The 27719-nt window shown below is 39.1% G+C and overlaps 1 protein-coding gene across 3 annotated transcripts in view; it reads left to right on the top strand.

The window, feature by feature from the left end:
• Positions 1–20437, top strand: part of UPF2 (UPF2 regulator of nonsense mediated mRNA decay) — a 119872-nt gene extending 99435 nt beyond the window's left edge. For all 3 annotated transcript variants that reach the window (XM_053665764.1, XM_053665762.1, XM_053665763.1), the window contains exons 18-22: positions 471–569; positions 3978–4145; positions 13074–13215; positions 14306–14426; positions 19143–20437. In XM_053665764.1, the coding sequence (XP_053521739.1) occupies positions 471–569; positions 3978–4145; positions 13074–13215; positions 14306–14426; positions 19143–19152 (540 nt within the window). In that variant the 3' untranslated portion in view covers positions 19153–20437. The remainder of the gene's footprint in view (positions 1–470; positions 570–3977; positions 4146–13073; positions 13216–14305; positions 14427–19142) is intronic.
• The last annotated feature ends 7282 nt before the right edge of the window (positions 20438–27719 follow it).

The following is a 27719-nucleotide window of genomic DNA, read 5'->3' as shown; positions in this document are numbered from 1 at the left end:
TTTCATAGTATTTTAATTTTAGTCACTGAAATTTTGTTTTTTGTGATTAATGAAAAATATTTCTTTAGAAGTTTATTTTTTGCCCTGGCTGGTGTGGCTCAGTGGATTGTGTGCCAGCCTGTGAACCGAAAGGTCACTGATTCAATTCCCAGTCAGGGCACATGCAGTCCAGGTACCTAGTTGGGAGCTTGTGAGAACCAACCCAATAGATGTTACTTCAAATCACATTAATGTTTCTTTCTCTCCCTTCTTCTACTCTAAAAATAAATAGATAAAATCTTTTTTAAAGTTTATTTTCAATTTGCTTTCCTATCTAAATCTAAATACTTTTCTTTACACTTAATAATATTACATATTTACTCATTTATTCCTTAAATATATTGAACAAGTTAATCATTACAAAAGGCTCTGCCATACGAAACACTACAGTTAAAATTTCTGGTCTCGTTTCTTTGTTTTGTTTTAATAAGGAGGTAATGATCAAAGGAGGTGGACTTAAACATGTACCTTGTGTAGAAGATGAGGACTTCATTCAAGCTCTGGATAAAATGATGCTAGAAAATCTTCAGGTATGAACTGTTGCTCTAGTCCAGAATATCTTCTCAATACAAAACATTGCAGCACATTCAATACTGGTTAATAGCAGGGTTTCTACTATCTAAATGTTTGACTCTGCAGCAGTTTTTTTCTTTTATTTAAACAGTTTGCAGTTGCCAGTACTTGTATTTCACTCCCGGGTATGCACTTTTCTTTGACATTGGGGGACAATGTGTTAAATGTAAGACTTGGAATAGACTAATTTCATTGTACCAACTTCTGCCTTTTCTTTCTGAATCGTCTATTTCTAAGACTCTTTACTTAACAGCAGTTTGTTTAGGAGTCATACTTTGCAGAAGATAAACATTTGGAGAAATTTTAATTTTGTAAGTTCCTAAGTTTGATTTATAATTTGAATAACAAATATTTAGAGGAATATTGGTTAATTGATGTTTAAAGACATGTTTAATGTATTCATGACATTATTAATACACTGGATTTTATCAAAAGCTCTATCATCCTAGTAATTTAGAGTAACTATGTGTTTACTTTAGCCTATACATAGTAGCTGTTGTTTAACACCTTAGTAACTTGGAAAGAGTGCTTTTATGGGAATGGTGGGACAACAGCTCCATGGGGTGGGTTCAGTGGGAAATGGGAAGGGGGGAGGTGACAGTATTGGATTACAGATACAGCTAACTCTTGAGGCCTTTCACTAGAAAGGGAAGAAAAATGGGGAGGTAGCTAGAGAAAGTCAGAGTTAAAAGAGGAAGATTATTATTAAAATCGAAGATATTACAGTGTCTTTATATGCTGGTGGGGAGTAGTCCGTTAAAGAATAATGGACTTCACCTTTATTGATGATACTACTAAGGTTGAAAGCAATGATGATGTGCAAATTACCATTATAGGTAATTAGACCAATTTGCTTCTTCTTAAATATATAAAAATTTCTTCATATACCTAGGAAGCTCTTAATTTATTAAATAAATCTTATGTCATTTAGCAGCACAGATCAAATAAAACAATTATTATAATCTATAATCCCTTTGAAGAGATAACAGTTTACTTCCTAAAGAAACTTTTCCTATCTTAATGTGAGTCAGTAGTCACTTAGTCATTCATTTGTTTAACAAATATTTATTGAGCATCTGTAGTGTGCCTAACACTGAGCAACAGTTTACTCTAAAGTAGTAAATAAAAACAGGCCTGCTTTTTACTCTCAGGAAATGTAGTTTTATTGGGGAAGGTAGATATTTTACAACTAAACAAATACATACTTTCAAATTATAATAAATGCTAAAGAACTAAAAGAACAGAGTACTTTGGTAGAAAGTAAGAGAAGGGCTTTCTTCAGATGAGATAGTCAAGGGGAGTCATCTCTGAGATCATGACTTTTAGACAAGACAAGTAAAACTGAGTCATCCAGGTGAAATCTGGAAATGATTTATTTGTCAAAGGTCCTGAGGCAGAAAAGCACTTGTAATGTTTGAAAAACTAAAAGAAGACCAGTATTGACAGAACTTCGTGAATTTGTGGGAGGGTGGTACAACATGAGGATGGGTAATTGGATGGGATGCCTTTGGAGGGGCCTGGTCCTATGTGGAGGTGGCTCAGACTGGAACAAACTAAAAGCAGGGTCAGCTGTTGTGGTAACCTCAGGTGAGACATGATGGTTGTCTACATAGGATAGTGACGGGGCACCTGGAGAGAAGTCTATTTGAAAGCTGCTTTTACTGTATTTTACTGTATAATGTGCTCTTCTGTATAATTTGCACCCAACCGCCTAACCAGCACCACCCATGTAAATGCATCCTTATTTTTCTTCAAAAATTTAGGCAAAAAGTGTGTGTTATACACCGCAAAATATGGTAGATGGTAGAAAGAACTGGATTTATTTGGTATGTGACTGAACAGTGGGTGGTGGGGAATGAGGAGTCAGGAAGGACACTCAGTTTTGTAACTTGGGCTACTGGCTAATCTCTGACAGGAAACAGGGCAAAGTGAGTAGGCATGCCACTTGGCTGTGGTAGAGTTTGAGAAGCCTGTGGGGTGTCTAAATGGAGGTGTCTGGAGAGCAGAAGAGAAACAAATGGTGCAGTCGTTAGAGCATATTTAAAGCCATGATAATAAGTGAGTCACCCAGGTGTAAAGTGTGGAGAGAGGAGAGAAACAGATTCAGAATGGAGCCCTGAGGAGCCCCAATATGTAATTTACCTGTCAAGATATGTTTAACACGATCCTTTCAAATATTAAGTAAGAAGTTTTTATAAATCTTAAAAATCATAACCGTGGGAAAACTTCAAGCAAATTCTAACAAATTGGAACTGAGAAATCAAACATTGCTACACCTTTATTACCATTTTGCTTGATTTGCAAGTCTCTTATTATTAAAGGTCTCTTATTATTTAGTCTATTATTAAAGGACTAAATTGTAGTAAAGCCATTTTAAAACCTTTATGGCCTTTCAGTGTTGGCAGCTTAGCTTTAAAACATCCTATTTGGCTCCTTCCTCATGTATGTTTCATTTATTATAGAGAATTATTTGCAGTTCCCTAAATGCACTGTGCTGTTTTATATAATTACTTTTGCACCTGTTCTTCCCCTGCCTAAATTTCGTCCACATCTCATCTGCTTCGAAGAAATCATATTAAGTCTTTAATATCCTCAAGTGTCTCGTTTTTATTCAGCTTCATGAAATCTTAGCACCTTTTCATTCCCAACCAGGTAACTCCATTTCCAACACAGGTTATATAACTTGGATGACTCGTATTTAATTAATCTCTTTCTGCTTAACAACTTTATGAGTTCTTTGAGAACAGAGACTTTTTAAAAAATATTAATATCTCTTAGCCTAACACAGTAAGTCTTCAGTGAAGGTTTGTTTAAATAAATTGGTTGATAAATCTAGTGTAAATGTTAAAAATAATTGGTATTAACAAACAGGAAGTTAATTTGAACACTCATAGATTCCATTTATTTGTAAACATTAATTGAGTGCTTGCTGTGTGTAAAGTATTGCTATAGAACACTAGGGAAAAGGATATACGGTGATGAAACCCACAAGCCTTCTGGGGGATTGTCGCAGATAAGCAGGCCATTATGACATACAGAAATTATGAAGGAAGATGTATGCTGTGATTATGAAAGGGCACAGTACATTCAAGGAACAGGGAAATTTAGTAGAACCTATAACATTGAGTGTTTGGGCTTGGAGGGGCTCCAGTGATAACCAGGAGCCAACTCACAGTTCTTCCAAGCCAGATGTAAGGGCCTGAGGGCCAGGGAAGATAATAGTTTCACCTGCATTTCACAAAGATTACTCAGGCTCTAATGACTGTGTTTTAAGAAACAACACTGAATGCATTGTTTGCAATTTATATTTACATTTATCTCAGTGTATTTTAGAGTATTTATATTTTTTCATTTTTATCTTTAAGCAACGAAGTGGCGAATCTGTTAAGGTGCACCAACTTGATGTTGCTATTCCCTTGCATCTCAAAAGCCAGCTGAGGAAAGGACCCCCACTTGGTGGTGGGGAAGGAGAGGCAGAGTCTGCAGACACGATGCCATTTGTCATGTTAACAAGAAAAGGCAATAAACAGCAGGTAAGAAACTGCCCACTGTGTATTCAGGATTGTTAGTTATCAAGTGTAAGTAGTAACTATGTTTTATAGGTTCTAAATTCTTTTTTGCCTACAAGGGGAAAAGAGTTGGAAACATTCAAAATACTCAGTGGTAGAAATAATTTTATCTAGTCTATGTATAGAAGACACATCTGACTTGTACCAAATGGTATTTTTGAATGGAAAGGACATTTATTTCGTAGGAAGGTTTCCTAAGGGTGGTGGAGAGTGGGAAAGGAAGAGAGGATGATGACCGATACATCTCAAGAAAACGTTCAGTTGTCGAGATTTCTCTGGAAAATCATTAGTTTTGACCCTGAATCCTTCTCCATTCTCCTTAGACTGCTTCCCTCTTCTTTCCTGTAGTTCACAGTCATTTCCCTGACCAGGAATCTGCTATGTCAGGGATTCATGCATTGACAGCTCTCATCCTGCTGAGGGAGAGAGACAAACATCGTGTACTTGTAGATATTGAAAAGTACTATGAAGAAAATAAAGCTGGATTCTAGGATATATCATGTATTACCTGTGCTGTAAAAAACATTTCAGAAATCAAGCTGCCTCTTGGAGTTGATGGAATCTTAGGATAATTGGCAACATTTTCCTGTTTTAGTGGTATGCAAAATGAAGGTGCATCTTAAAAATGGAATCTTAAATTCTATGAAATAGGTTAGCTACTACAACTTCTTATAGATCAGTCCACTACCTGGCTCCCATGCTCACTCAAATAGTAACTTACCAGGTATTTATTATTTACTTGCTGTGCACCATGCACTATTCTATGTGTAGAATATACAGGAGGCAAACAGTCTTCTCTCTTGGGAGTTTTCATTCTATGTTGGGAGGCAGACAGTAAAATACATATTGTCAGGTTGGGAAAGTGCTGTGAAGAAAAATAAAGCAACATGAAAGGATAGAAAGCATCTGGGGTAGGGAAGGAGGCCCTGAGAGGGAGGCTGCTGCTTCAGGTGGACGATCAGGGAAGACGTCTAGTGAGGTACTACTTACGGTGGAACGTATGTTTTGTTTCCTTCCTCAAAGAGATGTCCCCCTCGGAGATGATGCTTAAATTTTATCTCTGCTTTTGTCCTATAATTTTTTGTCCGCACAAAGGATCAAAGTTGTACAGTATACCACTATTTTGCTGTAGTGTAAATCTTGAGCTATAAAAAACTGTATACCAATTAGAATATGGGATGGATGGATGGATGGATGGATGGATGGATGGATGGATGGATGGAAAGGATTTACATTGTGACTTATTTTAATAGTTAACTTTGACTCAGTTTGAGAGCCCTGTGGTAACTTTTTCAAACACTGTTCTCATAATTCCTTTCTAGTATTCAGGCCTTTCCTTCCTTCTTGCATTATGATACTTTGAGGAAAGTTTCCCCCGTCCCACCCTCAGGTCAAGGTTAAGCTCTGTCATTTCCTCACTCTCCTATCCTCCGTTCATTCCCTAGGAAAATTAGGACTTCTTTTGATCTTTGCACACAATTACTCTCCTCAAAGCACTCAGGACTGCTGGTTCACCAGTTAACAGGATACTCAAAGTTCAGAGTTTTTGCTTTTCTTGGGACTAAGTTCTCTGAGCTAGACTTTCCTGTTTCTATCATCACATTTTAGGTCTGCTTCATTTTCTTTTTCTTTAAAAACCTTTCAGTCCTTAACATCAGGTTTGGGGGGCAGCAAAAAAAAGTTTGTGCTTTTTAACTGTGGAGGGCAGTGCATGGCAATTTCAGTTAGCTGGACAGTGGTTCGCATTCCCTTGCAGCTGCTGAGCAAGGGTATTAACATTGGCACACTTCTTGAGCCTTGATTTTTTTCATAGCTAGAAGAGTGCTTAGGAATATAATTACACAAGAGTAAATATTAAGTTATTTTATATGTCCTTCCCTTTTGTGAGGCACACATGGAAATTCATTATACCTTTGTCAACTTGTACACCCCATGTTACCTTTTCAGAATAAGTAGGTACAAATTTAATCAAAATCTATTTTACAAATCTTTTGAACTTCGGAAAAAAAACTTTACTTCAGCAGCTCTAAATTATAAATTATTATAGCCCTAAATTATAAAAAGGACAGGTGTTTCAAAATAAGACTGTGTGGTTATTTCTTAGAAAGAATATTTGTAGTTTAGAGTGGGCGGATTATATACTGTGTAACCCATATAACTTTATACAAAATGAGTATTAGTCCTTAATTCTTAAAATGTGAAATTTTGTTTAATTTTTAAGGAAACATTTTTATTGAACTTCATTTAAAAACATTAGCAAGCATGAAGTGAGAGTTCAGCAGACATGGTTATTAAGTAAATTTTCAACTCAAACTTTATTTGGAATTTTGGAAATTTTTGGGAACATTATTTGAAGAAACATCACTGGTATTTTGTGGTCTGAAAAAGAAAATATATTTTGTTCTGATATTTATTTATTTGTTTAGCTTTTGGGTGTTGGCCGTTTTAGTGCAACAGTTTTTCTAGAAATGTGAAATGTGTTGCCTTCATAGGAATCTTTAGTTCTTAAGTGAAAGATCTCTTTGTGCACAAATTTGTGCTCAGAAATAACATTCTTCTCTATTCATTAGGAAAATAAAAATCTGCACCAATAAAATCAGTAGTTGAAAAGGAAGGATAATGCTGTTGATAATTTACTTCCTTATTTTGTTTTTAAAAATTAAGAACATTTTAAATTAATGGAACCATTATATGGTCTTTTAAAGCTATTTGATTGCTTTAAACAAATGCACAGTATATTTATGTTTAATATTTGTAAACAATCCAATTTTTTTTCAGTTAATATTTATAAGAAATTATGATTTCTTTTACATAGTTTTGACTGGAGTAATTGATACCTATCATAGTAACTTGGGATTTTATATATGTATTTGGATACATACATATATATGTATATATATTTTTATAGTTTTAGCTACAGTTGTGAAGTAGCTTTAAAATACAGTGTAAATCACCTTTACCCATTATATTCCAGGAAATCTAGTTTGAGTGACTCTAATTTTTTGCCATCTAGCTTGCTTTAAAGTAGTACCTCTCTTTTAAAAGAATCTTACAACTTTACAGTAAAGCACGTGGTGAGGGTGGCATCAGAATATTTGTCTTTTGCGCTTTCTGTATTTATTACTCTCTCTTTTCTATTTTTTTTAAACACAAAAATATTTAACTTTTTGTAAAACTTGTCTAGGGTCATAAAGTGTTTTTGTCTTTTATTTATAATTATTTCTCTTTAGAAGATATTTAACTTTTTAGAAGAAATTGTTCTTAGAAATGAATAGAAAGCCTATATTTTTCACATTTTATCAGATTGTACAGAATATTTTATGTAATATTTTATAATGTTTTATTAGAATAATTAGTACCATTATCATTAGGCTCAACATTACTGATTTATGAAATAAGTTTTGTATGTTGTTATCAGGGGCCTAGTTAGGGGCAAAATGGCCACCCTGTTTTCTTCGAGTGTGTAAATGTGACAGATAAAAGCATCTTATAATGGCAGCTATAATTTCATGGTGATCGAGAAATTATCTACATTTCTTACTGGGTGGGTTCAATGAAGTACTGTGTCACTCCTTCTGTGTTTGCATATATTACCCCTGCCTTCTCAAATACAGGTGCAACAAAATGCTTTTTACATGAGTAGTGCTGAAAATAATTTCATTATGAATTATTGTGATACCTTACAATAACTGCTGTTTAATATGTGTAAATTTATTGTTTCACATATTAGATGCATATAAATTTATTTCAAGCTGAATTTTTTCATTAATCTATTTTTATGTGTCTGTTCGAATTTTGAAAAATAAAAGGTTTATTACAGGAAATGATGGCTGTTTTATTTGACTTTGTTTCAGTTGTTTTTGTTAGTGGAAATAAGAAACAGTTGGGGCAAGTCCCATTGGAGGTAGACACATTCTGATATAGATTACTACACAGGCCTAAGGACAGGTGTACAGCAGTAGTTAATGATTTCAGTTTCTAGCCCTGGCTGGTGTAGCTCAGTGGATTGAGTACGGGCCTGTGCATCAAAGTGTTGCTGGTTTGATTCCCAGTCAGGGCACATGCCTGGGTTGCCGGCCAGGTCCCCAGTTGGGGACACGTGAGGGACAACTACACATTGATGTTTCTTTCCCTCTCTCCTTCCCTTTCCCTCTCTTTAAATAAATAAATAAAATCTTTTGAAAAATTTTAAAAAACATTTCAGTTTCTATCTATTGGTTGTCAGTCTCATTTTGCTGAAAAGGTGATTTTTAAAAATTGACTTGTCATTTTATTTTGCTAATAGTTTTATTTTCAGAACATGTAAGAGATAATAAGGGAGACAGTTATTCTGAACTTTATTACATTTAAATGCATTACTAGTAGGTAATATTTATGGAGTACCTACTATGTGTGGTAGGCACTACCTTGTGCACTTTACATAGTTTTTACATACTCATTTAATTCTAACAACAACCCTAAAAGGCAGTACTGGATGTTCTCATTTTACCATTGAGGAAAGAAACGTTCTTAACTGATTGGCCATTTACTAATAAATGAAAAGGCTGAGGTATGAACTTAGTCTGCCTGATTACAAAAATCCACTTTCTTAACTTCTTGGCAAGTATGTATTTCAGAAAGAACTGATTGTAATGTGGAATGAATGGAAACTTGGAAAAAGGGCAGAATAAAAGATAGTATAGTATTTATAGTTGTGGAATAAGGAAAAATTGACCACGATCAGGCCATATATATTAGAATTTAGAAATAAATAGCCTACAACCAGCGATTTTTAAAGGAGATGTGATTCAGAAAGATGAGGTGCTTTTTTAAAAGGCTATGTTGAAGATCATGAGGACAAGTAAGGGTAAATCCCACTGCTTATGGAGAGGTTGTGGAAAAAACAACCATTCACTTTCATTTTTATCAAGAGGAAAGATTTCAACCTGAAAGGGTAAATTAAAAGTTGAGTAAAATTAGATAGTGTCAAAGGGATAATTCATTTACTTTAAATGACGTTCAGTTTTTAGGCATAAACAAATTACATCCTCAAAGACTAAAAGAACTATGTGTAATTGTAGAGTAGTTGTCATTAAACTTAGAAAGGTCTTACAGAATGGGACAGTAGTCAGAAAACTCATAGTGAGCAAATATTTTTTTTTTCAAAGAGCAGGAAAAAAAATTCTGAAAACTATAAAATCTAGTAAACTCTTTTATTTTTATTTTTTTTATTTTATTGATTATGCCATTACAGTTGTTCCGTTTCTCCCCTTCATTCCCTTCCACCCTGCACACCCCTCCCCCACCATCCCCCCCCTTTAGTTTATGACCACATGTCTCAAGTGCTTTAGATTCTATGTTTCCCCTACTATTCTTACCCTCCCCCTATCAATTTTCTATCTATGGTCTATGCTACTTATTCTCTGTACTTTCTCCCTGTCTCTCCTCCTCCCACTCCCCTGTTGCTAACTCTTCATGTTATCTTCATTTCTGTGGTTCACTCCTGATCTAGCTGTCCTCTTAGATTGCTTTTGTTTTAGGTGCGGTTCTTAATAACTGTGAGTTTGCTGTCCTTTCACTGTTCATCTTTTTTATCTTCTTTTTCTTAGATAAGTCCCTTAACATTCCATATAATAAGGGCTTAGTGATGATGAACTCCTTGAACTTAATCTTATCTGAGCACTTTATCTGCCCTTCCATTCTTAATGAAAGCTTTGCTGAATAGAGCAATCTTGGTTGTAGGTCTTTGGTTTTCATGACTTGGGATACTTCTTTCCAGCCCCTTCTTGCCTGTAAGGTGTCTTTTGAGAAATCCACTGACAGTCTGATGGGAACTCCTTTGTAGGTGACTGTCCCCTTATCTCTTGCTGCTTCTAGGATTCTCTCCTTCATTTTCATCTTGGCTAATGTAATGATGATGTGCCTTGGTGTGTTCCTTCTTGGGTCCAACTTCTTTGGGACTCTCGGAGCTTCCTGGATTTCCTGGAAGTCTATTTCCTTTGCCAGAATGGGGAAGTTCTCCTTTATTATTTGTTCAAATAAATTTCCCACTCGTGGTTGTTCCTCTTCCCCTTCTGGTACCCCTATAATTCGGATGTTGGAGCGTTTAAAGATGTCCTGGAGGTTCCTTAGCCTCTCCTAATTTTTTTGAATTCTTGTTTCTTCATATTTTTCTGTTTGTTCATTTTTTTCTTCCATCTGGTCCACTTCCTTGATTTGAGTCCTAGTTTCCTTTCCATAACTATTGCTTTCCTGTGCATTTCCCTTCATTTCAATTAGTTTAGCTTTCTTGTGTTCCTCTAATTTGTGAAAATCAACCAGCTCGGTGAGCATCCTGATCACTAGTGTTTTGAACTGTGCCTTTGATAGGTTGGCAATTTCTTGTTCCCTTAGATTTATGGGCTCTGGGGCTCTGAGTTCTTCTTGAGCCATGTTTTGATCTGTTTGTGCCTGTTACTTATGAGGAGAGGAGCCTTAGTTGTTCACCAGGGTGGGGCCACCCAGGTTGCTGGTTTGTGATGCTGTATGTGGCGGCAGGGTCAGAGAGGGAGCATTGGCGGTCCTCTCTGCTCCTCCCCACCTGGGGCCTGCACGGTCTGTCTCAGTGCTAGCTCCTTCACTGGTTTATCTGCACACAAATGTGTGACCGCTGTCAGCCAGCTGGTCAGCCAGCTGCCTTGCGCTTTCACTGGGTCTGCCCGTCACTACCCCAAACCTGGGATTCACCCTTGGCTGCCTAGGTTGGGGGATTTTTTTTGCCCGACCCACTCTGCTGCTGCCTCCGCCCCTCTTACTGGTCTAGCTGAGTGTTTTGTTGTTGTCGGACTCCGTATTATTCAGTTTTCTGTGGCTTGGCTGCATTTATTGTTACTAAAACTTTGTTGTTTTTAGATTTGGTTGTGGGAGAAGGCAAAGTGTTTCCACCTATGCCTCCATCTTGGCGGAAGTCCCCCAAAAGCTAATAAACTCCAGATGTAAACTTTTAGCATGAGTCTAGATTGAGTTTTAAAATAGGTGATTTTGGTCATTAGGAAAAGAAAAAACTGAAATGAAAATATTCAGAATGGCTAAAATACCAACTGTGATAAGAATGTGAAGGAGCAGGAATCCTCATTATACCACTACTAGAATGTAAAATGGCAAAACCACTTTGGAAACCATTTTTGCAGCTTCTTAAAAAGTAAAACACACTAGATATTCCCAGCATTTTTCATTTAAAAGAAGTGAAAACATGTCCACACAAACATTGGTACAAAAACTAGAAACACCAGAAGCTATCAGTGAGCAGATAAACAAATTGTGGTATATTTATACTAGGGAATACTACTCTACAATAAAAAAGTAATGAACTGTTGATACATACAACAACATGGATGCATCTGAGAATCATTGTACTAAGTAAAAGAAGCCAGAGTAGGGTTGTATGGTTCAATGTATATAAAATTTTGGAAAGTACAAAGTAATCAATAGAGACAGAAAGCACGTCAGCAGTTGCCTAGGGACAGGGTAGAGGAAGAGATGGGTTACAAAGAGGGACAAGAGGAACCTTTGGAGGTGATGGATAGCTCATTATCTCATGCATATGCATATGTCAAAACTCATCAAATTGTACATTTAAAATATGTGCACTTTATGATATGGTTAAGTATACCTCACTAAAGTTCTTTAAAAAAAAAATGGTTTTGAACTCCTGATAGAAAGTGATAGTTGCAACTTAGTTCATTGAGGAAAAGGGATGAGGTTTCTGAATGCTGGCAACTAAATGGAGTACTTTAAATATATTTTTGTTTTGATATGTGAGCTATTATCTGTATTGTGATAAAAATGAAATGTAGTTAGTTGGGTTTGTAGATAGTTTTACACCCACACATAATATTTTTCACTTCAGTGCATCTGGTCTTAGCGTTCTGGGTATTAACATTTTAAGAGGAGCATTGACCATACGTGCATCATCAAAGAGAGTAAACACCAGGAAAGAACATCTGAGATAATGCAAAGAATAAAATCATCAAATTAGACTCAAATGTCTCAGATCTTACTCAGTGTTAAGCTTTACTGATAATATCAAGGATGCAGACATTCAAAAGGCATAGATCACTAAGGGAGAGGTACTGGATCCTGAGCACAGCTCCCCATGTCTGTCCTTTCTGCATCAGACGTGACTTGGGTCCAAAGTATGAGAGGAGGTCTCTTAAGGGGAGGGGTAGGTTATACACAGCAGAGAATTTAGGTTATGAAACATCTCCATTTATTGCCCAGATAGTTACATAGCTTACTCAATAATTTCCAGGGAGACCATAAATTCATAGATTCTGTGTTGTTTTGTTTACCTTGCACAATTCTAAACCCAAGGACATTATGCTAAAAACACAAACATTCCATAGATAAGGACTGTCTCCCATAACAGAAACAGATTTTGTATGTCCGTTGCTTAATTCTTCCTCCTTTCCCACACCATAGCTATCCTTAGAAATATGAAGGTCTGTTAATACTAAAGGGACTAGATTTGTTCTCCTTGGTTCAGGAGGGCAGAACTGGTCCCAGTGTATAGAAATGAAAAGCGTGCAGATTACAATTTGCGTTATAAAGCCTTTTTGACAATTACTTATACATTCTGGGATCTGCCGAATGGAAATGATCTCATTGCTAGGTGTGCGCGTCCAAACAGGGTGCAGGAAAGAGGAACTTTTCATGGAGGTTGAACTTGATGGCCTCCATTTCCCATCCAGCCCTAATGGGTTTGTCTGTAATAGAGTAGCTGTATTATCTGTTTATGTTCTTAGATTTTAGGAAAGGCATTATTAATTTTCTAAATTTATTTAATTCTAGTTAGTTTTATTTGAAATCTTTTTTCTCTTAATTTTCTCAAGTCATTTGTGATTTCTTTTTTTCCACCATTCCCCTCCTCCCCAGTTTAAGATCCTTAATGTACCCATGTCTTCGCAACTTGCTGCGAATCATTGGAACCAGCAACAGGCAGAACAAGAAGAAAGGATGAGAATGAAAAAGCTCACACTAGATATCAATGAACGACAAGAACAAGAAGATTATCAAGGTATAGAATCATTTATAGGACAGAAAGAAGATTTTGCTGTCTTTGGGCTTTTTAAATGTAGAATATCAGAGTTGTTATTTTCAACCTTTCATGCCATGTTTATCTATATTTAGTCTAAGAAGTTGTTTTTTTATATTCCATCCTATTTTAATTTGTTCTTTCAATTGCTTGTAAAATAATAATGTAATTGTCATAATTTGCAAATGTGATAATAATCAATTTTTACTCATTGTCAGTCAGCTGTGAGCAAAGTAATACTTTGCTCACAAATACTTATATCATTTTGTCTGGGAATCCTGATCTTGAAAAATCCATGTTTTTTCATATTTACGGGTATCCTCAAATTAGGGCTCTAGTTTTATGTAGACATATTTAACATTCTTGTACTAACTGGAACCTTGTGCAGAGATTTCACGGATGTCTCATAAGCTAGCCTTTGGGCCTTTCTGTGGCACCTAGAGCCATAAAAGTTTATATACTGCTGTACTCACAGACTGCTTTTTGTGCAAGAAATTGTTATGTAAGTAAATACTTGGTTTTCTGTGTTTAAATCTCACTTCTAGAATCTCTTTCAATTGATAACGAGCATTCTTAATAATAAATAATAATAGCTATTATTTAGGACAAATTTTTAGTATGGGCCACTGTTTTAATATACTTTTTCAAAGCAATTCACAACAGTTTTATTAAATGATCATGATCTACATCATACATTTAGGGAAACTGGACCCAAAGTCCCACAACAAATAAGTGGCAGAGCTGGGATTTAGACTAATATTATCCTGTTCCGAACACTGTGTGTGTAATCACTGTGCTGCACAGCTTCCCATACTGTTTTACTGCCTCACAAGACACTCACATTGAAGCCGCATTGACAATAAGGGAGCCATTGGATCTTAAAGAGCACATCTCATCTCTTGGTGTGGTCTTTCAGTACTTCTTAGTCATTTTAGTCTGTTTAGTGGTTGTATTTCTGTAATCACCACCCTGACGGAACTAGTAAACTTGATCTCCCTAGGGTTTTATTTGCTTCACTGGAGGAGTGCATTTACAGAGTTCACCACCTTTTCTGTTTTGCTCCTCATGACAGAAATGCTGCAGTCTCTTGCCCAGCGCCCAGCTCCAGCAAACACCAATCGGGAGCGGCGGCCTCGTTACCAACATCCAAAGGGAGCACCTAATGCGGATCTAATCTTTAAGACTGGTGGGAGGTAGGACCATCTCTCTCATTTCTCCCCTAGCTCTTCAGTTTTCTTGGTGTCCATGTGAATGAACTTGGAAATTCTGGATTATACTTAATGGTGAAGGCCTAATTATTAGCAAAATAGAAAAGTCTTTGCATTGTAGGTATTTGAGAAAAGAAGACCTATTTATAAAACAATTATAGGGTTGTTTTGTTTCATTTGTTTTTAGCTGCACTTGTTTTGGCTTTTCTCTTCTGCATCTATAGAGAAGACGTTATAGATTACTTAATAGAAATCACAGGATTTGTGTGTGTTAGGATCTCTCAGATCATTGTTAAGTCATCTTAATGTTTACAAAATTCAGAATCTGTTTGCTAGACTTATCAAGCATGCAGGTTGAATTTGTTTTGAAATTTTTTGTTTGTTTTTTTAATTATGAAATGTCCTGCTGGGATTTATGCCATTTCTACTTGAACTTGAATTGCTATAATTAATTTCACATAGAATGTGTACCCTCACAAGGCCTCATTCATTTGTTTTTAAAGAATGAAATTATTTAAAGTTTTTCTGGATCCTGATCTAAAGACTCATCATCAACTCAGTTTTTTGTCTTGTGGTCAGGTATGATCAAAAGTGATACTGGCTTTACTACTGGAATTGATCTCCTTCCAGGCATTGGTGTTTAGGCTGAGGATATACAACAGCCCTGAGATGTCACCTTGTCGTTGGGGGCAGGCGAACAGGTGTAGAAGGGAGTGTGCTGAGAATAGTAGTAGCAGGTGTAGTTCATTGCTAAAGAGAGTAGCATTAGGGAAAATACAGATTTTCGAGCCTACGTCAAGTTTGCCCATTCTTATTGCAGCTTGACATCTCTGAACAGCATTATTTCTATTAAGGTCTCCTTCCTTCCAGAGTCAGATATTGCAAATTGGCATCTTTTCCTGATTTCTAAGTTTTGACTGACTTTACAGAATCAGTAGGGTATGATGTTTCATGTATTAACTGGTATCTGCAGTAGGATTGGCTCCTCTCAGGGTACATGCGTCTTAGCACCTACCATGGTTTCAGTCCTGTAGTATGGAATATTGAAAAGTAGGAAAAAAACAATGTTGTAGTCCATTGGGCAAAACAAATACAGCTAACTTGGAACAGCTAGTTCTGCCCCAGTCATATATTTCTTTTAAAAAATCATTAGAGAGTCTGTTAAGTACCAAGTATTTCTTAGGCAGTAGGGAACAAAAATATGCAGAAATAGATATGTAAACTTATATGCTATAATGGATGTGTACATGAGTGCAAAGGTTCGCCTTTCTTAGTTTACTGCGTTTTTCAATCATTTTTCAAAATTCTTTGTTAATGTTTATCTTTCTCCCTCCAGCCCTGCCCCAGTTAGGGAAACTGGGAAGAATTGGTCACATTCTTTATCACCTCCCCCACTGTGTGGCTAACTAGTCTGCTAACCTTCCCTGCCATTTCTCTGAAACTGCCTTTCTGGAGCCACCAGGCTGCCTCTTAATGCTTCGTTCAGGAGCCTCCTCAGCTTTCAGAGGACTTAGCATGTGCACCCTCCTTTTCTCTTTGGCACTATCTTCCCTAACTTGGCTCTGCGCTGACTTCTGGTCTTTCTCTTCCTTCCCTGATTTCTCCTACCTACTGTCTCTTTTCTGGATTTGCCTCTGCCTGGAGATGCTCCTTGTCTTAGTTTCTAGCTGTGTACCCAGCCATCTTCTAAACAGCCACTAGACGTCTCAGAGGAACATAAACCTCAGTGGGATATCTCCGCCCCCAAGCCACCCTCCTTCCCCGTTCTCTGGCTTAGTGAATGGAAACACTGCCCACTCAGTTGTCCAGACTAGAAATGGAGGTTTTTTAGTTTAGATTCCTTTTCCCCCTCAATTTCCATTTCTAGTTAACAGATTCTCTGTATTCTGCTGAATGACTGTCATACTTCCCCATTTTATTCCACCTCTACTGTGGGATCATGGATCCAGCTACCATCACCTCTCATTGCATTCTTGCCAGCGGCCTCCTGACCTACTTCTCACTCTTCAGTTTCAAGCCCTTCTGTTTCATTCTCTCTGCTCTATACACAGTGTTTTTTCTAAAATGAAATCTGCTTTCTGATTATGTGAGCTCTGCAGTGGGTCCTCATGGCTTGTAGGATGAAGTCCAAACTCCTCAACGTGGTCAACATGTTGAAGGTGTACTTACCTCACTGGCCTTACTTGCTATTTTTTCCCATACTCCCAACTAAGCTGGCCTTTTAGTTCTTTTTATCGTCTTTTTGCCTCCCTCTGTTTGAAACCCTCATGCTTTTCCTCAGGATAATTCCTGCTCCTCCAGCAGGTCTCGCCTTGGTATTCTAAAGTTTAACATTGGTCGCTGTGTATTTGCTGCCCTGGCTCACGGTCTTTCCACAGACATTGCTAATGACCTGCCAGCTTGTCTCTGTTCCCCATGAGGTTGATGAAGGAGGGCAGAATCAAGGCCATTACAGCTCCTCCATAGCTCTTGGTGCCTGGCACATAGCAGATGCTAAGTAAATATTTGTTGAATAGACAAAGGGCCTTTTACAAATCTATGTGTAGTCATTTAATAATCTTTTTCCACGTGTTCTACTCCCTAGCTCTTCTCCCTCTTGTTTTCTGATTTTGTGAGAATAACCTCTCTGTTTTAGATCTTTCCTTAAAACTGTAACTCGAAAAAAATTCTGATTTGTCCATCACTCTTGAAAATGGCCTTTTACAGATTATTTTGATATTTTCAAAGCTAGTGCTGTTCCAGTGCACTTGTGTATAGCAGTGTAAAGGAACAAGCACATGTGTAAATGTGAGTTTTTGAGCCTGTTGAGCGCCAAATGTTTTTTTTACCATTTTTTAAACTGGTTTTCCAGTGAATAAATGTAGTCATTTGAAAGGCATAACTGATGGGGTGGAGTCTCCTGGTGGTTTGGCTGCTTCTTATTTTATTCTATTTTTAACGCTGGGCCAGACTTAGTAGAAAGATGTGTGTAGAGCAGTGGTTCACCAGATACGTTCAGGAGAACATGCTGAGCGGGAAGTCCTGTACAAAAAAGTGAAAAAAAAATTCTGTGAATGAGGTTTCAAAAACTCTTTTCTGTTTGATTCTTAATTTGGCTATTGCTTTTAAAGTATATAGTTATTAATACTGTTGACATTATATGGTAGATAAAGGGAAATTTATTTGGAAACTGGTTTTTAAAGCAGTTTAGTGTTTTTCTTATGAGGCATTATGGTTTTTTTCATTTTTTAATCAGGATTGAAATAGGGCTGTAAATTAAAATTTCAGCCATTCTCACTGGGCAGTAATGCTCTAACAAAGTATAAACATTTGCTTATAACGAGTTAAAATTGCATTCATACTCTAAGTAAATAATTATCCAGGTTGTTTTCCACTCTGCTAGTGTTGAAAAAACTGCAGCTTAGCATCTTTGGCAGGTGTTAGTACTAAGATGGGTTATATGCTGCAAATTCATATGGATTATGCCCATGCGCCTCAAGCTTTAACATATGTATTTAATCACCTTGAGTTTCATTAATCTACTGGTTCAGATTAATTTCTAACAAATGTCACAGCTGCTGAAGTTATAGACCACACTTTGAGTATCAAGGGGTTATATACTATCAGACTTTTTAGAACTCAACTTAAGGAGACTGTGCATTTTTTAATTAATTTTCTCTTTATGTCCTTACTATAAGGTTTAAATAAGTGGCAGTTTTGTTTTGTTATAGAGTACATCTTACAACAGCATTTAATCCAGAGTATAAATTTGAAGCACTTTGGGGACTCTTAGATTTTTGAATCTCAAAGAATCATTGTTTGTTTATAAACCAGTCAAGTGACAACCCCCTACAGTGTAACTAGGGATACGTGTGTCTTACCAAAGACTATGAACATTTTTTTCCTATCATTTATTGTACTGATTTAAAGTATTCTATTTTGGAACGTTGTTTTCTCTTGATTTCTTGGAAAGTTTCTTGCAAGTGTATTTGCCTTGTAAAAACTAAACTGTTAATTTGCTAGAGGTGCCATAAGAAAGTACCACAAACTGGGTGACTTAAATCACAGGACTGCTTGCCTCACAGTTCTGGAGGCCAGAAATCAAAGGTCAGGATATCTACGCAGTTGGTTCCTACTGAGGACTGTGAGAGAGATTCTGTTTCATGCCTCTCTCCTGGCTTCTGACTGCTTGCCAGCAATCTATATTGTCCCTTGGCTTTTGCACTAACAGCTGATCTCTGCCTTCATCTTAATGTGACATTCTGCCTCTGTGTGTCTGTGTCCAAACTTCCCCTTCTTCCAAGGACACAATTATACTAGAGTAGGGGCCCATCCTACTCTGATACGGCCTCATCTTAACTAATTACATTTACTGTGACCTGATTTCCGAAGAAGGTCATATCCTGAGGTACCAGGAGTTAGACTTCAACATGAATTTTGGGGGTATACAATTCACCCATAACACAAACTGAATTCTCAGCATCTTAGAAAATGGTTGTGAGAAAGATAACCTGGATCACTGTCAGGCTTGCTTTTCTTGGTGCTCCTTTTCAGGCTCCTCATGTCTTAGTCCAGTAGCAGTTCATGTGCTCTTTAAAAAGCCAGACTGATTAATCTGGAGGCATCAGTAAACAGTGACTGGTGGTTTTTAAGGGGTTCTTCTCTTGCTGGAGGTTTGTCCTCAATACCAGTTCTTTAACATTGCCCTGTTTGTGCCTCTAGGAGACGTTGATCCAGCAGCACGTGTCGTTTCATTAGGTCCTGTATCTGATGTTGTGGATAGTGGAGTCCTCCAGCAATTGAATGAGAGCAGTGGACACATCTCAGCATGTCGGTCTAGAGAGTTGCGAATCTGAACCTGGGACAGGCTGGGGCTATGAGGCGGAAACAGCAGCCTCTGCCAACACCGGAACAAGCCGCTTCCAGATAAGGCATAAACGGCCTTTTGTAATGGAAATCACGTGAGGGTTAATCTTCTCTTGAGAATGGCAGTCAAGAAATGAGATGGTTAACTTGACTACTGAGCAGTTACACCCAGAAGAGCATCCTTTGAGATGGCTGAGCCGGAGAAGAAATGGTTGTAATGGTAATGGTATGGGGGGAACTGAACTTGAGTTTTAAAGTTCATTTGAGTTACAGTGTCTCTGAATTGAACATCCCATGTTGGAAGAAGAAAACATTTGGGGGCTCCAGGACTACAGTAGAAAAGTATAGCACAAGCAGTAAAATCTTCTAGTAAAAACTTACATGCAGGACAACAAAATGATGAAAGATATCCAAATACCAGATAATCCACCAGGAAGGCTTTTGTTTAGGATTTGTTTCAAGAGGAGCAGGGGATGAGGGAGAAAAATAAATTTTATTCATCAGAGTAAGTCATATAAAATTGCCTATTAGGGTAAAAGAAAAATGTGAAAGACTGTGAGTATAACAGAGAGCATGGATTCAGATGGCTTAGGGGAGTCACACCAGCCTGAGAAGAGGGGTGCCGAGCCCATTGTAAGTATCATTGAAAACAGTGAGCCAGTCAGCATGTCACAGAAAATGGACGAAGGACAACAAGAAGGGGATCAGGAGATTTTGTTGACCTTCATGGGTTTACAGCTTGTCTCTAAACAAAGTATGGAAACAGTAGAGCTTTTTTGCTTTTGTTTTTGTTTTGTTTCGTTTCGTTTCGTTTTGTCGTCCCGTCCCCCACCTTCATTAAAGAGAAGCGAGGGTTCTTAGTCTGTTTCTGGCAATCTGTTAATTTATTAGGATAGTTGTCTTTTCGTTTGCTTTTCAGTAGGCATAGTAAATTTAGTTAAAGAGCACATCTGTATGCTACAACTTGATTACATCTTTTTTCTAGCTTTTTTGCATTTTTTTTCTTTTACCATGTTTTAGTTTCTGCATGTAGAATTAAATAAGAAACAAAACTTGTAAAGTTGTAACATTTCACATGGAAATGCTGCCCGATCTTCACCAGCTTCAGAAATCTGACCTTTGCCGATGCTGCAATAAAGTGTTGTAATTTAGATCTGCTGTGGTTGCGTTTTATTTGGTTTGGGTTTTGGAAACCTATTAAATGGATAACTCAGTGTCTTCCCAAGTCATCTCCGTCCTTTATAAGCTAGTCCCAGAGACGGTTTCTTCAGCCTGCCACTAGTAGTGTTGTAGTCTGTGTTTGCATTGTTTGCCTGGGTGCCTGAGTGATTAGCTTACCCTTGGTCAGTACAAAAGGCCTGTGGAGTCCAGTGGAATAAATAGGCTTAACGCTGGTTAAGATGCAAAATGTTGGCACACCACCATTTGACATGAGGAGTGTTTATGATTTTACCAGAATGCGTGCAACAGGGGTGATAAAAGCTTCTTTTGTAAGGCAGGCTACTCAGAAATGAGTCCTAAGAACCATTGGTTTCCGTTTCTTTCCAGGAGTTCATTCCAAGGCTGACTTAGACAATCAGAAGGAGTGCCTGTAATCACTATTGCTCAAATATCTAAAATTCAGAGTCATTTGAATTTGAAAAGAAATAGAATTTTAACTTAAAAGGCAGATTTCAAAAGTCCTGAATTGTGTTAATCCTATTACCCAACCTTCCTCACCATCTGCATTGCCAACCTATATGCTGCTTCTTACTACTCTGCATTGGGGAGAATGGTTTACAGTCTTTGTCACTTCCATGTTCTTTCTAAGTCTTAAATTATTAGAGGGGGCCAGGGATAATTATACTGTGTATGATGCATGGGGCACAGAGTATCGGGAAGTCAGCCATAATTCACCTTTGTTCACATTTCCTGTGTCATTTAGAAACAACGGTCGCTAACAGGTGTTATGTGTTTTAGGAACTTTGGGTACTGTATTCAGTTGGATTATTTTAACAAAGGTGAACAAAAGATTAGTGATACGTAAGAGTCTGTTAAAAACCAAAAGGCTTGCTTATGTTTTAAAAAAATAAATGCCTCCCGATTTTTGGAAAATACTGTTATTCTCATAATTTTTCAGGTTTGTTTTTTTTCTTTTTACCTCTCCTCTTTGTGATCCATCAAAGGAAGCAGGTCTTAACAAATGAGATATTAGCTAGCAAACCTTGCCCTTCGATTCTTTGATTCCTTTTCAGGGGACTAACAAGCTAAAAAGGCCTCTGGAAACCTAAGAGTCTGTCTAGATGAGAGCTACCCAAGCCTTTGCATGCTCTTAGTCTCCATACAGTCACTACAAACTTGACCCGTGGGAAATCCAGTGTCCAGGCAGAGGAAGGGGTACAGATAGCACACAGATGCTAGAAGAGCTGGACAAGAAGCAAGACTAGAAAAGTAACACACAAGCAAGTCACAGAATCACCGAAGAAGAGAGCGCATGGCCCAGACCCCTGGGAGGCTCTGGGGTGGTGACCATGGAACATGCGGAATGTTATCAGAAGAAACACCCAGTTTGCTGATGGGGGATCATCCTGAGAAGTTTAGGGCCTGAACTTTCAATGCTGTGAGGTCAGTCATTGGTGGTGTCAGAGTTTTTGTGATTAGCAGAAATAACTTCATTATAGGAAGGAAATAGGTCTAGAGTGGTGAGGCCAACAGCAAAGAAAGGCAGAACTCAGACATGTTAATTAGTACAGCCATATCATAAAACACCTTTATAATACTCATACTGGATAACCTAAGCTAATGGCTTTTTAAAAAAAACATTTTCTTGTAAAAGGCAGAGATGAAATATATCAGGTTCCCTTCCAAAGTGGCTTTAAGTTTTACATTCAGGAATAAACTTCAACTATCTAGAAACCAATGTTACTTAGTTGCAGATGAAAGACACCTAATTTAAATTTGCTTAAATTCATGGGAGATTATTGTAAGGATTCTAAAGTTTGAATTCAAGACAAGAATATTGGTGGGCTCTAGAAATAACTAAATGCAGTGTGAACTCTTAGGTGTGCTTTTTGCTAATCAGCTTTATCCTTTCTCACTGTTTCAGTCTGTGCTGGCTGCCATAACAGAACACCACAGATTGGGCAGCTTAAACAGCAGGCATTTATTTCTCACAGTTTTGGAGGCAGAAAGCCCAAGATCAAGGTGCCAGCACTGTCATTTTCTGGTGAAGCCTTGGTTTGTAGTTGGCTGCCTTCTCACTGTGTCCTTACATGGTCTTTCCTCGGTGCATCCCTAGTATCTCTTCCTCTCATAAGGACAACAGTCCCATTGCGTTGGGGACTCACTCATCCATAGGCCTTATTTAACCTTAGTTCCTTCCTTAAAAGCCCCTGGGGGTTGAGGCTTCAACCTATGAATTTTGGAGGGAACACAATTCAGTTCCCTGTTACACAGTTAGAGTATAACACTAACTGTAAACTTGGCTTTCAGAAGTCCCCTAGTTTTGTGTCTTGCAGCTACAGAAATGACATGAACTCTACAGCCAAATCTGCATGCCCACTGAACTACCGGTCCTGCCTGGCCTAGGTGTCTGTCTTTCAACCAGTGATCTGTGGTCAAGGGAGTGAGTTCTGTGAAACCACAGCCGCTCTCCAGGATCCTTCATGATTACAGGGGGTGGGGGGCACTTCCTATTCAATTATGCAAAATTAGGGTTCTCTTAGATTTTAAATGAGATTTTTCCATGTAGCTATAAGTGGGTTTTGGGTTTGTGTTTTTAAACGTTTTATTTATTTACTTTTAGAGATAGTGGAGAGGAGGGAGACAGAGGGAGAGAAACATCAGTGGGTTGCCTCTCTCATGCGCCCTGACCAGGAACCGAACCCTCAACCCAGGCATTGTGCCCTGAGAATCGAACTGGCAACCCTTTGCTTTGAGGAATGACGCCCAACCACTGAGCCACACCAATCACGGCTGGATTCTGAAATCTGATTTTTAAAGAATTCCAGATGTTTTCTCTACACAAGCTCTCATCAAAACCTTTACTCTGTGGCTGGCCCCTGGGTGTGGCTGCCCCAGCTCTCAGTCTGATGTGCTTCCCTAGACTTGTTTTGAATGAAAACAAAATGGAGGTGGAATCCATTCAAAATACAGAAATCCTTACTGTATTACAAGTAAAATCTCATTTTTGGCATTTGTGTGTATGTTTACCTTTGAAAATCCTAAGGAAAATCAGCCATTTTCTGTTAATAGATTTATGCATTTTTCTGGAGGAGTAACTTTGAAAAGTGCTGGATTATTACTCAAATGTTTGGTTCCTTAGAAGCAGTTCTAATGTTATAGTTACTGGGAAAAGCATTTCAAATTTGGTTGAGTGTGCATGTATGTGTCTAAGTACTCATGTTTTACCCTTTCTTTGGCTTCCTACATGATACTGGATAGTCAGTTTTATTTTGGATTCATGGGCACACAATGCAATATACAGATTATGTCTCAGAAATATACACTTGAAACCCATATAATCTAACCAATGTCACCCCAATTAATTTAATTTAAAAATAAAATAAAAATATTTCCATAAATATATGGCAGCCATTGGAAGAGAAAGGTTTATTGATAAATACTGACCCCAGTCCATGTCAGGGACTGATCTAAGCACTAGAGTGGTAGGGGGAAAAGTCCTTGTCCTCATGGAACTGACTTCTAGTGGGGGAACAGGATGTGACAAACTCAGTGAAATTAGTGGTGATATCTATAAAGTGTTTATGGCAACGAGTGGCCACAGAGGAAGGATTTGTTTGATGATAGCTAGTATTACTACACTTTTGCATCTGCTATTTCCTCTACCTGGAATATTCTGTCCTTGACTCTAGCTCATGCTACTTGCCTTTCAAGATTTAGTTCAGGCATTGCCTCCTCTGGGAAACCTGGGAGTACAGGGCTAGGAATGGGGGACCCCAGCAAGGTGCTCAACAAATGCTTCCCTCTAGAGTATGGGAATTCTGGGGGTAACTGCTCAACCCCCAGTAAGTGCATGGCCATGTTTCGAACCACCAGCCCCCACCATATTCAGAACAGGACTAAGTGTACTTAACCCAGGTTCTGCCTGAGTTTAGTTCTTACTTGCCTTGTCTGGCTTGACCAGTAGGGCTCAGGAATTTGGAAAGTGGCACAGGTGCCACTGGTCTGCCATTTCCCCAGTTTACACTGACTCTGGATGGTGACATGGCAACTTTGGGGTCAGTGCTGGCAGCAAATTTCTCATCTAGACTAGTGGGCGGAGGATGTCTTTGGAGTTCCTTGAGCTGTTTCCTTTGTTATCAAAGAAGTGAACAGCTGGGCTTCATATGTTCCTCTGAGAGCTATGTGTTCCTGTATGCACTTGCCATTAGGGAACACTCAGTTCTGGTACATTTTTTCAGTAGAGGCCCAAAGGCAGGAGATACCTACCATGTTGTCAGGGGCAGTCAGGCTGACTACCAGTCACTCATTCATTAGATGTTTATTGAGCACCAGCTTTGGTATGTCCTACCCGTATGACCTTGGGGAGTTATTTACCTCCAGAGCTCAATCTTCTCTTCTGTGAAACAAGGATGCTATTACGGTTGTATGAGGAATCAATGGATGATGGACAAGCAGGTCTTAATACAGTGGCTGTTGGTAGTGAGCGCTCAATAAAGGTTAACTGGTGGTATTAGTGGTAGTAGTAGTAGTACTGCCACAGCTTCTCTGTGATGACTTTGCCTTTGAATAACTCATAAACCCTTCAAATGTGCCAAGAGAGTAAATATGACGTTCAAATGTCAGTGTCTAAAATCATACAGTTTCCAGTAACCTATACTTTATTGCCCCCAAGAAAATGTGCCTGAACTAACAGTAGGAATGCCACCCTGCAGATAGACAAATAATGTCTGTCTTCCCCAAAGATCACTGGCCACTTAGATTCAGGCATAAATCTTTTATATTCTCATTAATATTTTCCTGTATGTCTTCCCCAATAACAGGGGTTGTGGTTGACTTGAACATTAAGGAGAAATACTTGTTGGTCCTGTTCACATGACTCAGAAAGTATCACAGCAGCTTCTGAGTCCAGCGGCCTCAACAAAATGGGCTGTTGGGTCAAACCACCCCGAGAGTTTTTGTGAGATATTTAATGGATGGGGGTCAGACTGACAAAATTGCAGGATGCCCTTTGGGAGAGATGGGAATCCTTGAAATCACACAGGCTGCTGACTTGTCCTTAGCAGACAGAACGGGCCAGGAAAATGCTTCAAAGTCATCTTCGGATCAAGAGAGATTTTTGCCGGGCTTCTTGGGGGAACATTGGCAAAGCACAGGAAGTGAAAGGAGCCAACCAGGAAGCAGTTTTGAAATGAGAAGGCAGAATTTTTCTTCAGTTGAATCAGCTTGACCCCTGCTTGTGTGTGTAGCACAAGGGCCTGTGGGGGTTGGTTTCACATCAGTGAGCCCACATTTACTAGGAGTTCTGTGTGCACAGGGGCCATCGATTAAACACTGAGACTAGGAGGGATTGTAGGGAATGACCTAAATCCTTCAGTGATTTATAATCTTGTTCAAAGCCGGATGCGGAATGTGCACCCTCCCACGTCAACACATAGCCAGCTGCCTCACTGCCCTGCTCTGTGGTGGAAGGGTGCTAGCTATGAGCTAGACAGAGCCTACTGGAACCCTGGCGCTGCCACTTACTGGTTAAGTTTCTTAACCTAAGCCTTGTTTAACTCGTTTGTGCCACGAGAATCAAATTATGGATCTTCGAAGGTGGTTGTGAAAACTAAATGGAGAGCATTCATTCAACACCGACGTGTTTGGCTGTGATCACAGTGGTACACAAGGCAAAATTCTATGGACCTTACGTTCTAGAAAAGACACATGATAAAACTTTGAAAAAGTATCAGAGAGAAGCTGTGTTGGATACTGCGCTGCGCAGACCACCTTCTCTGAAGGCCTTGCTCTGGGAGCACTTGTGGCAAGCAGCCTCGCGCTGTCAGCTCCTCTGGGATGGGCTCAGCCACAGATGTTGCTGGAGCAAGCCCAGGGAGGACCATGTGCAAAGACCCATTGGAGCAGGAGTACAAAGACCTGGCCATCCTCTACCTACGTCTGGATCGAAGTCGAAGGTCACTCCAACTGCAGAGCTCTGCATGGGGCTGCTGTTGAGCCTGCATCACAGCTGCCTTGCCCCTCTGCCTGTCCTTCCTGCCCCTTCCAGTTATTCAGTGTTCCCTAATGAACATCCTGCACTCTCAACTCCTTTTCAGGGTCTGCTTTCCTAGGGCCCAGACTGCAACCCAACTGCTCTGCAGGGTGAGGTGCCGTGACTGCCTGGCCTCTTGAGATTGGGGTTGGAGGGAGAGTCCTCCTTGCGAAGACAGGCGGCTCAGCCAAGACCTGATAGGGGTCAGACCCTTGTTTGGGGAAGCACATCCCAAAGGAGGAGATGAGAGAGGAAAGGGTGAGTGTGGTTTGTTCCAGTACCTGAGGGAAAAAGCAGTGAGAGGTGGAAGAAGGAAGTAGAAGAGCTTTGAGAGGCAGGGCCTGTATCCGAGAGGACTGTCTGCCAGAGGGAGGAAGTCAGATTTTCTTCTGGGTGTGATATGAATGATTTGATCTGATTTTAAAGGGTCATTGGCTGCTAAGCGGAAAGCGAGATTGAAAGGGCTAAAGTAGGACTGGGGCGACCAGTGAAGAGGGAATGTCAAGGGTCTGGGCAAGAGATTATTGGGGTGATGGTGAAGAGAAGGAGACAGATTAAAGATAAATTTCTCAAGGGGAGTTGAGAGGACTTGGTGATGGGCTCCTGGCCTGAGCAATTAAGTGGATGTGGTATTGAGAGGGAGCACCTGCAAACAGCCCTCAGTTGGTGTCACTCACTGAGAGGGAGAGCTGCCAGGAGGTGCCCCTTTCCTCCATTCGAGCACTTTGCACAGCTTGACTGCATGCCTAACGTTTTAACAAACTCCCAGTAAAAGTGGCCGCTGCCAAATGGACCTGGTTTCAGGAGACTGTAGTCTGCAGATGGCCGGGCAAAGTCTCAACAGAGGGCCGAGATGACATTGCCCAGGGAAAGGGAACGGGGGCACAGGACTGGGCTGAGGTGCTTTTTTAGAACTATTCAACATGAACCCTTTAAAGCTCAGGCCCTGCCCTTCATCCTGGAACTCTCCAGCCTGGGCTGGGGACTGAGGATTGAGAGCGATGCTCCCTGCTGGGGCTTCGCATCACCAGGAGAAAGGGGCTGACCGTCAACTGATATCTCTCTCTCTCTCTCTCTCCCTCTCTCTCTCTCTCTCTCTCCAGCCTGACCTAGATTTTCTTTTCCCTTTAATTTGACTTTTGTTTGTGTGCGTTGCATTGTTTCTGAGAGACTCAGGACACATAATAGGCAGCCCATGCTGAAGGTGCCTGTGATCCTCTCTGCCCTGGATCAGGCTG

This window comes from Artibeus jamaicensis, unplaced genomic scaffold, assembly GCF_021234435.1.
Source record: "Artibeus jamaicensis isolate MK-2021 breed Jamaican fruit bat unplaced genomic scaffold, CSHL_Jam_final contig_426, whole genome shotgun sequence".
Classification (NCBI taxonomy): domain Eukaryota; kingdom Metazoa; phylum Chordata; class Mammalia; order Chiroptera; family Phyllostomidae; genus Artibeus; species Artibeus jamaicensis.
Note: the sequence above shows the minus strand (reverse complement) of the source record. Positions and strands in the feature narration are given on the sequence as shown.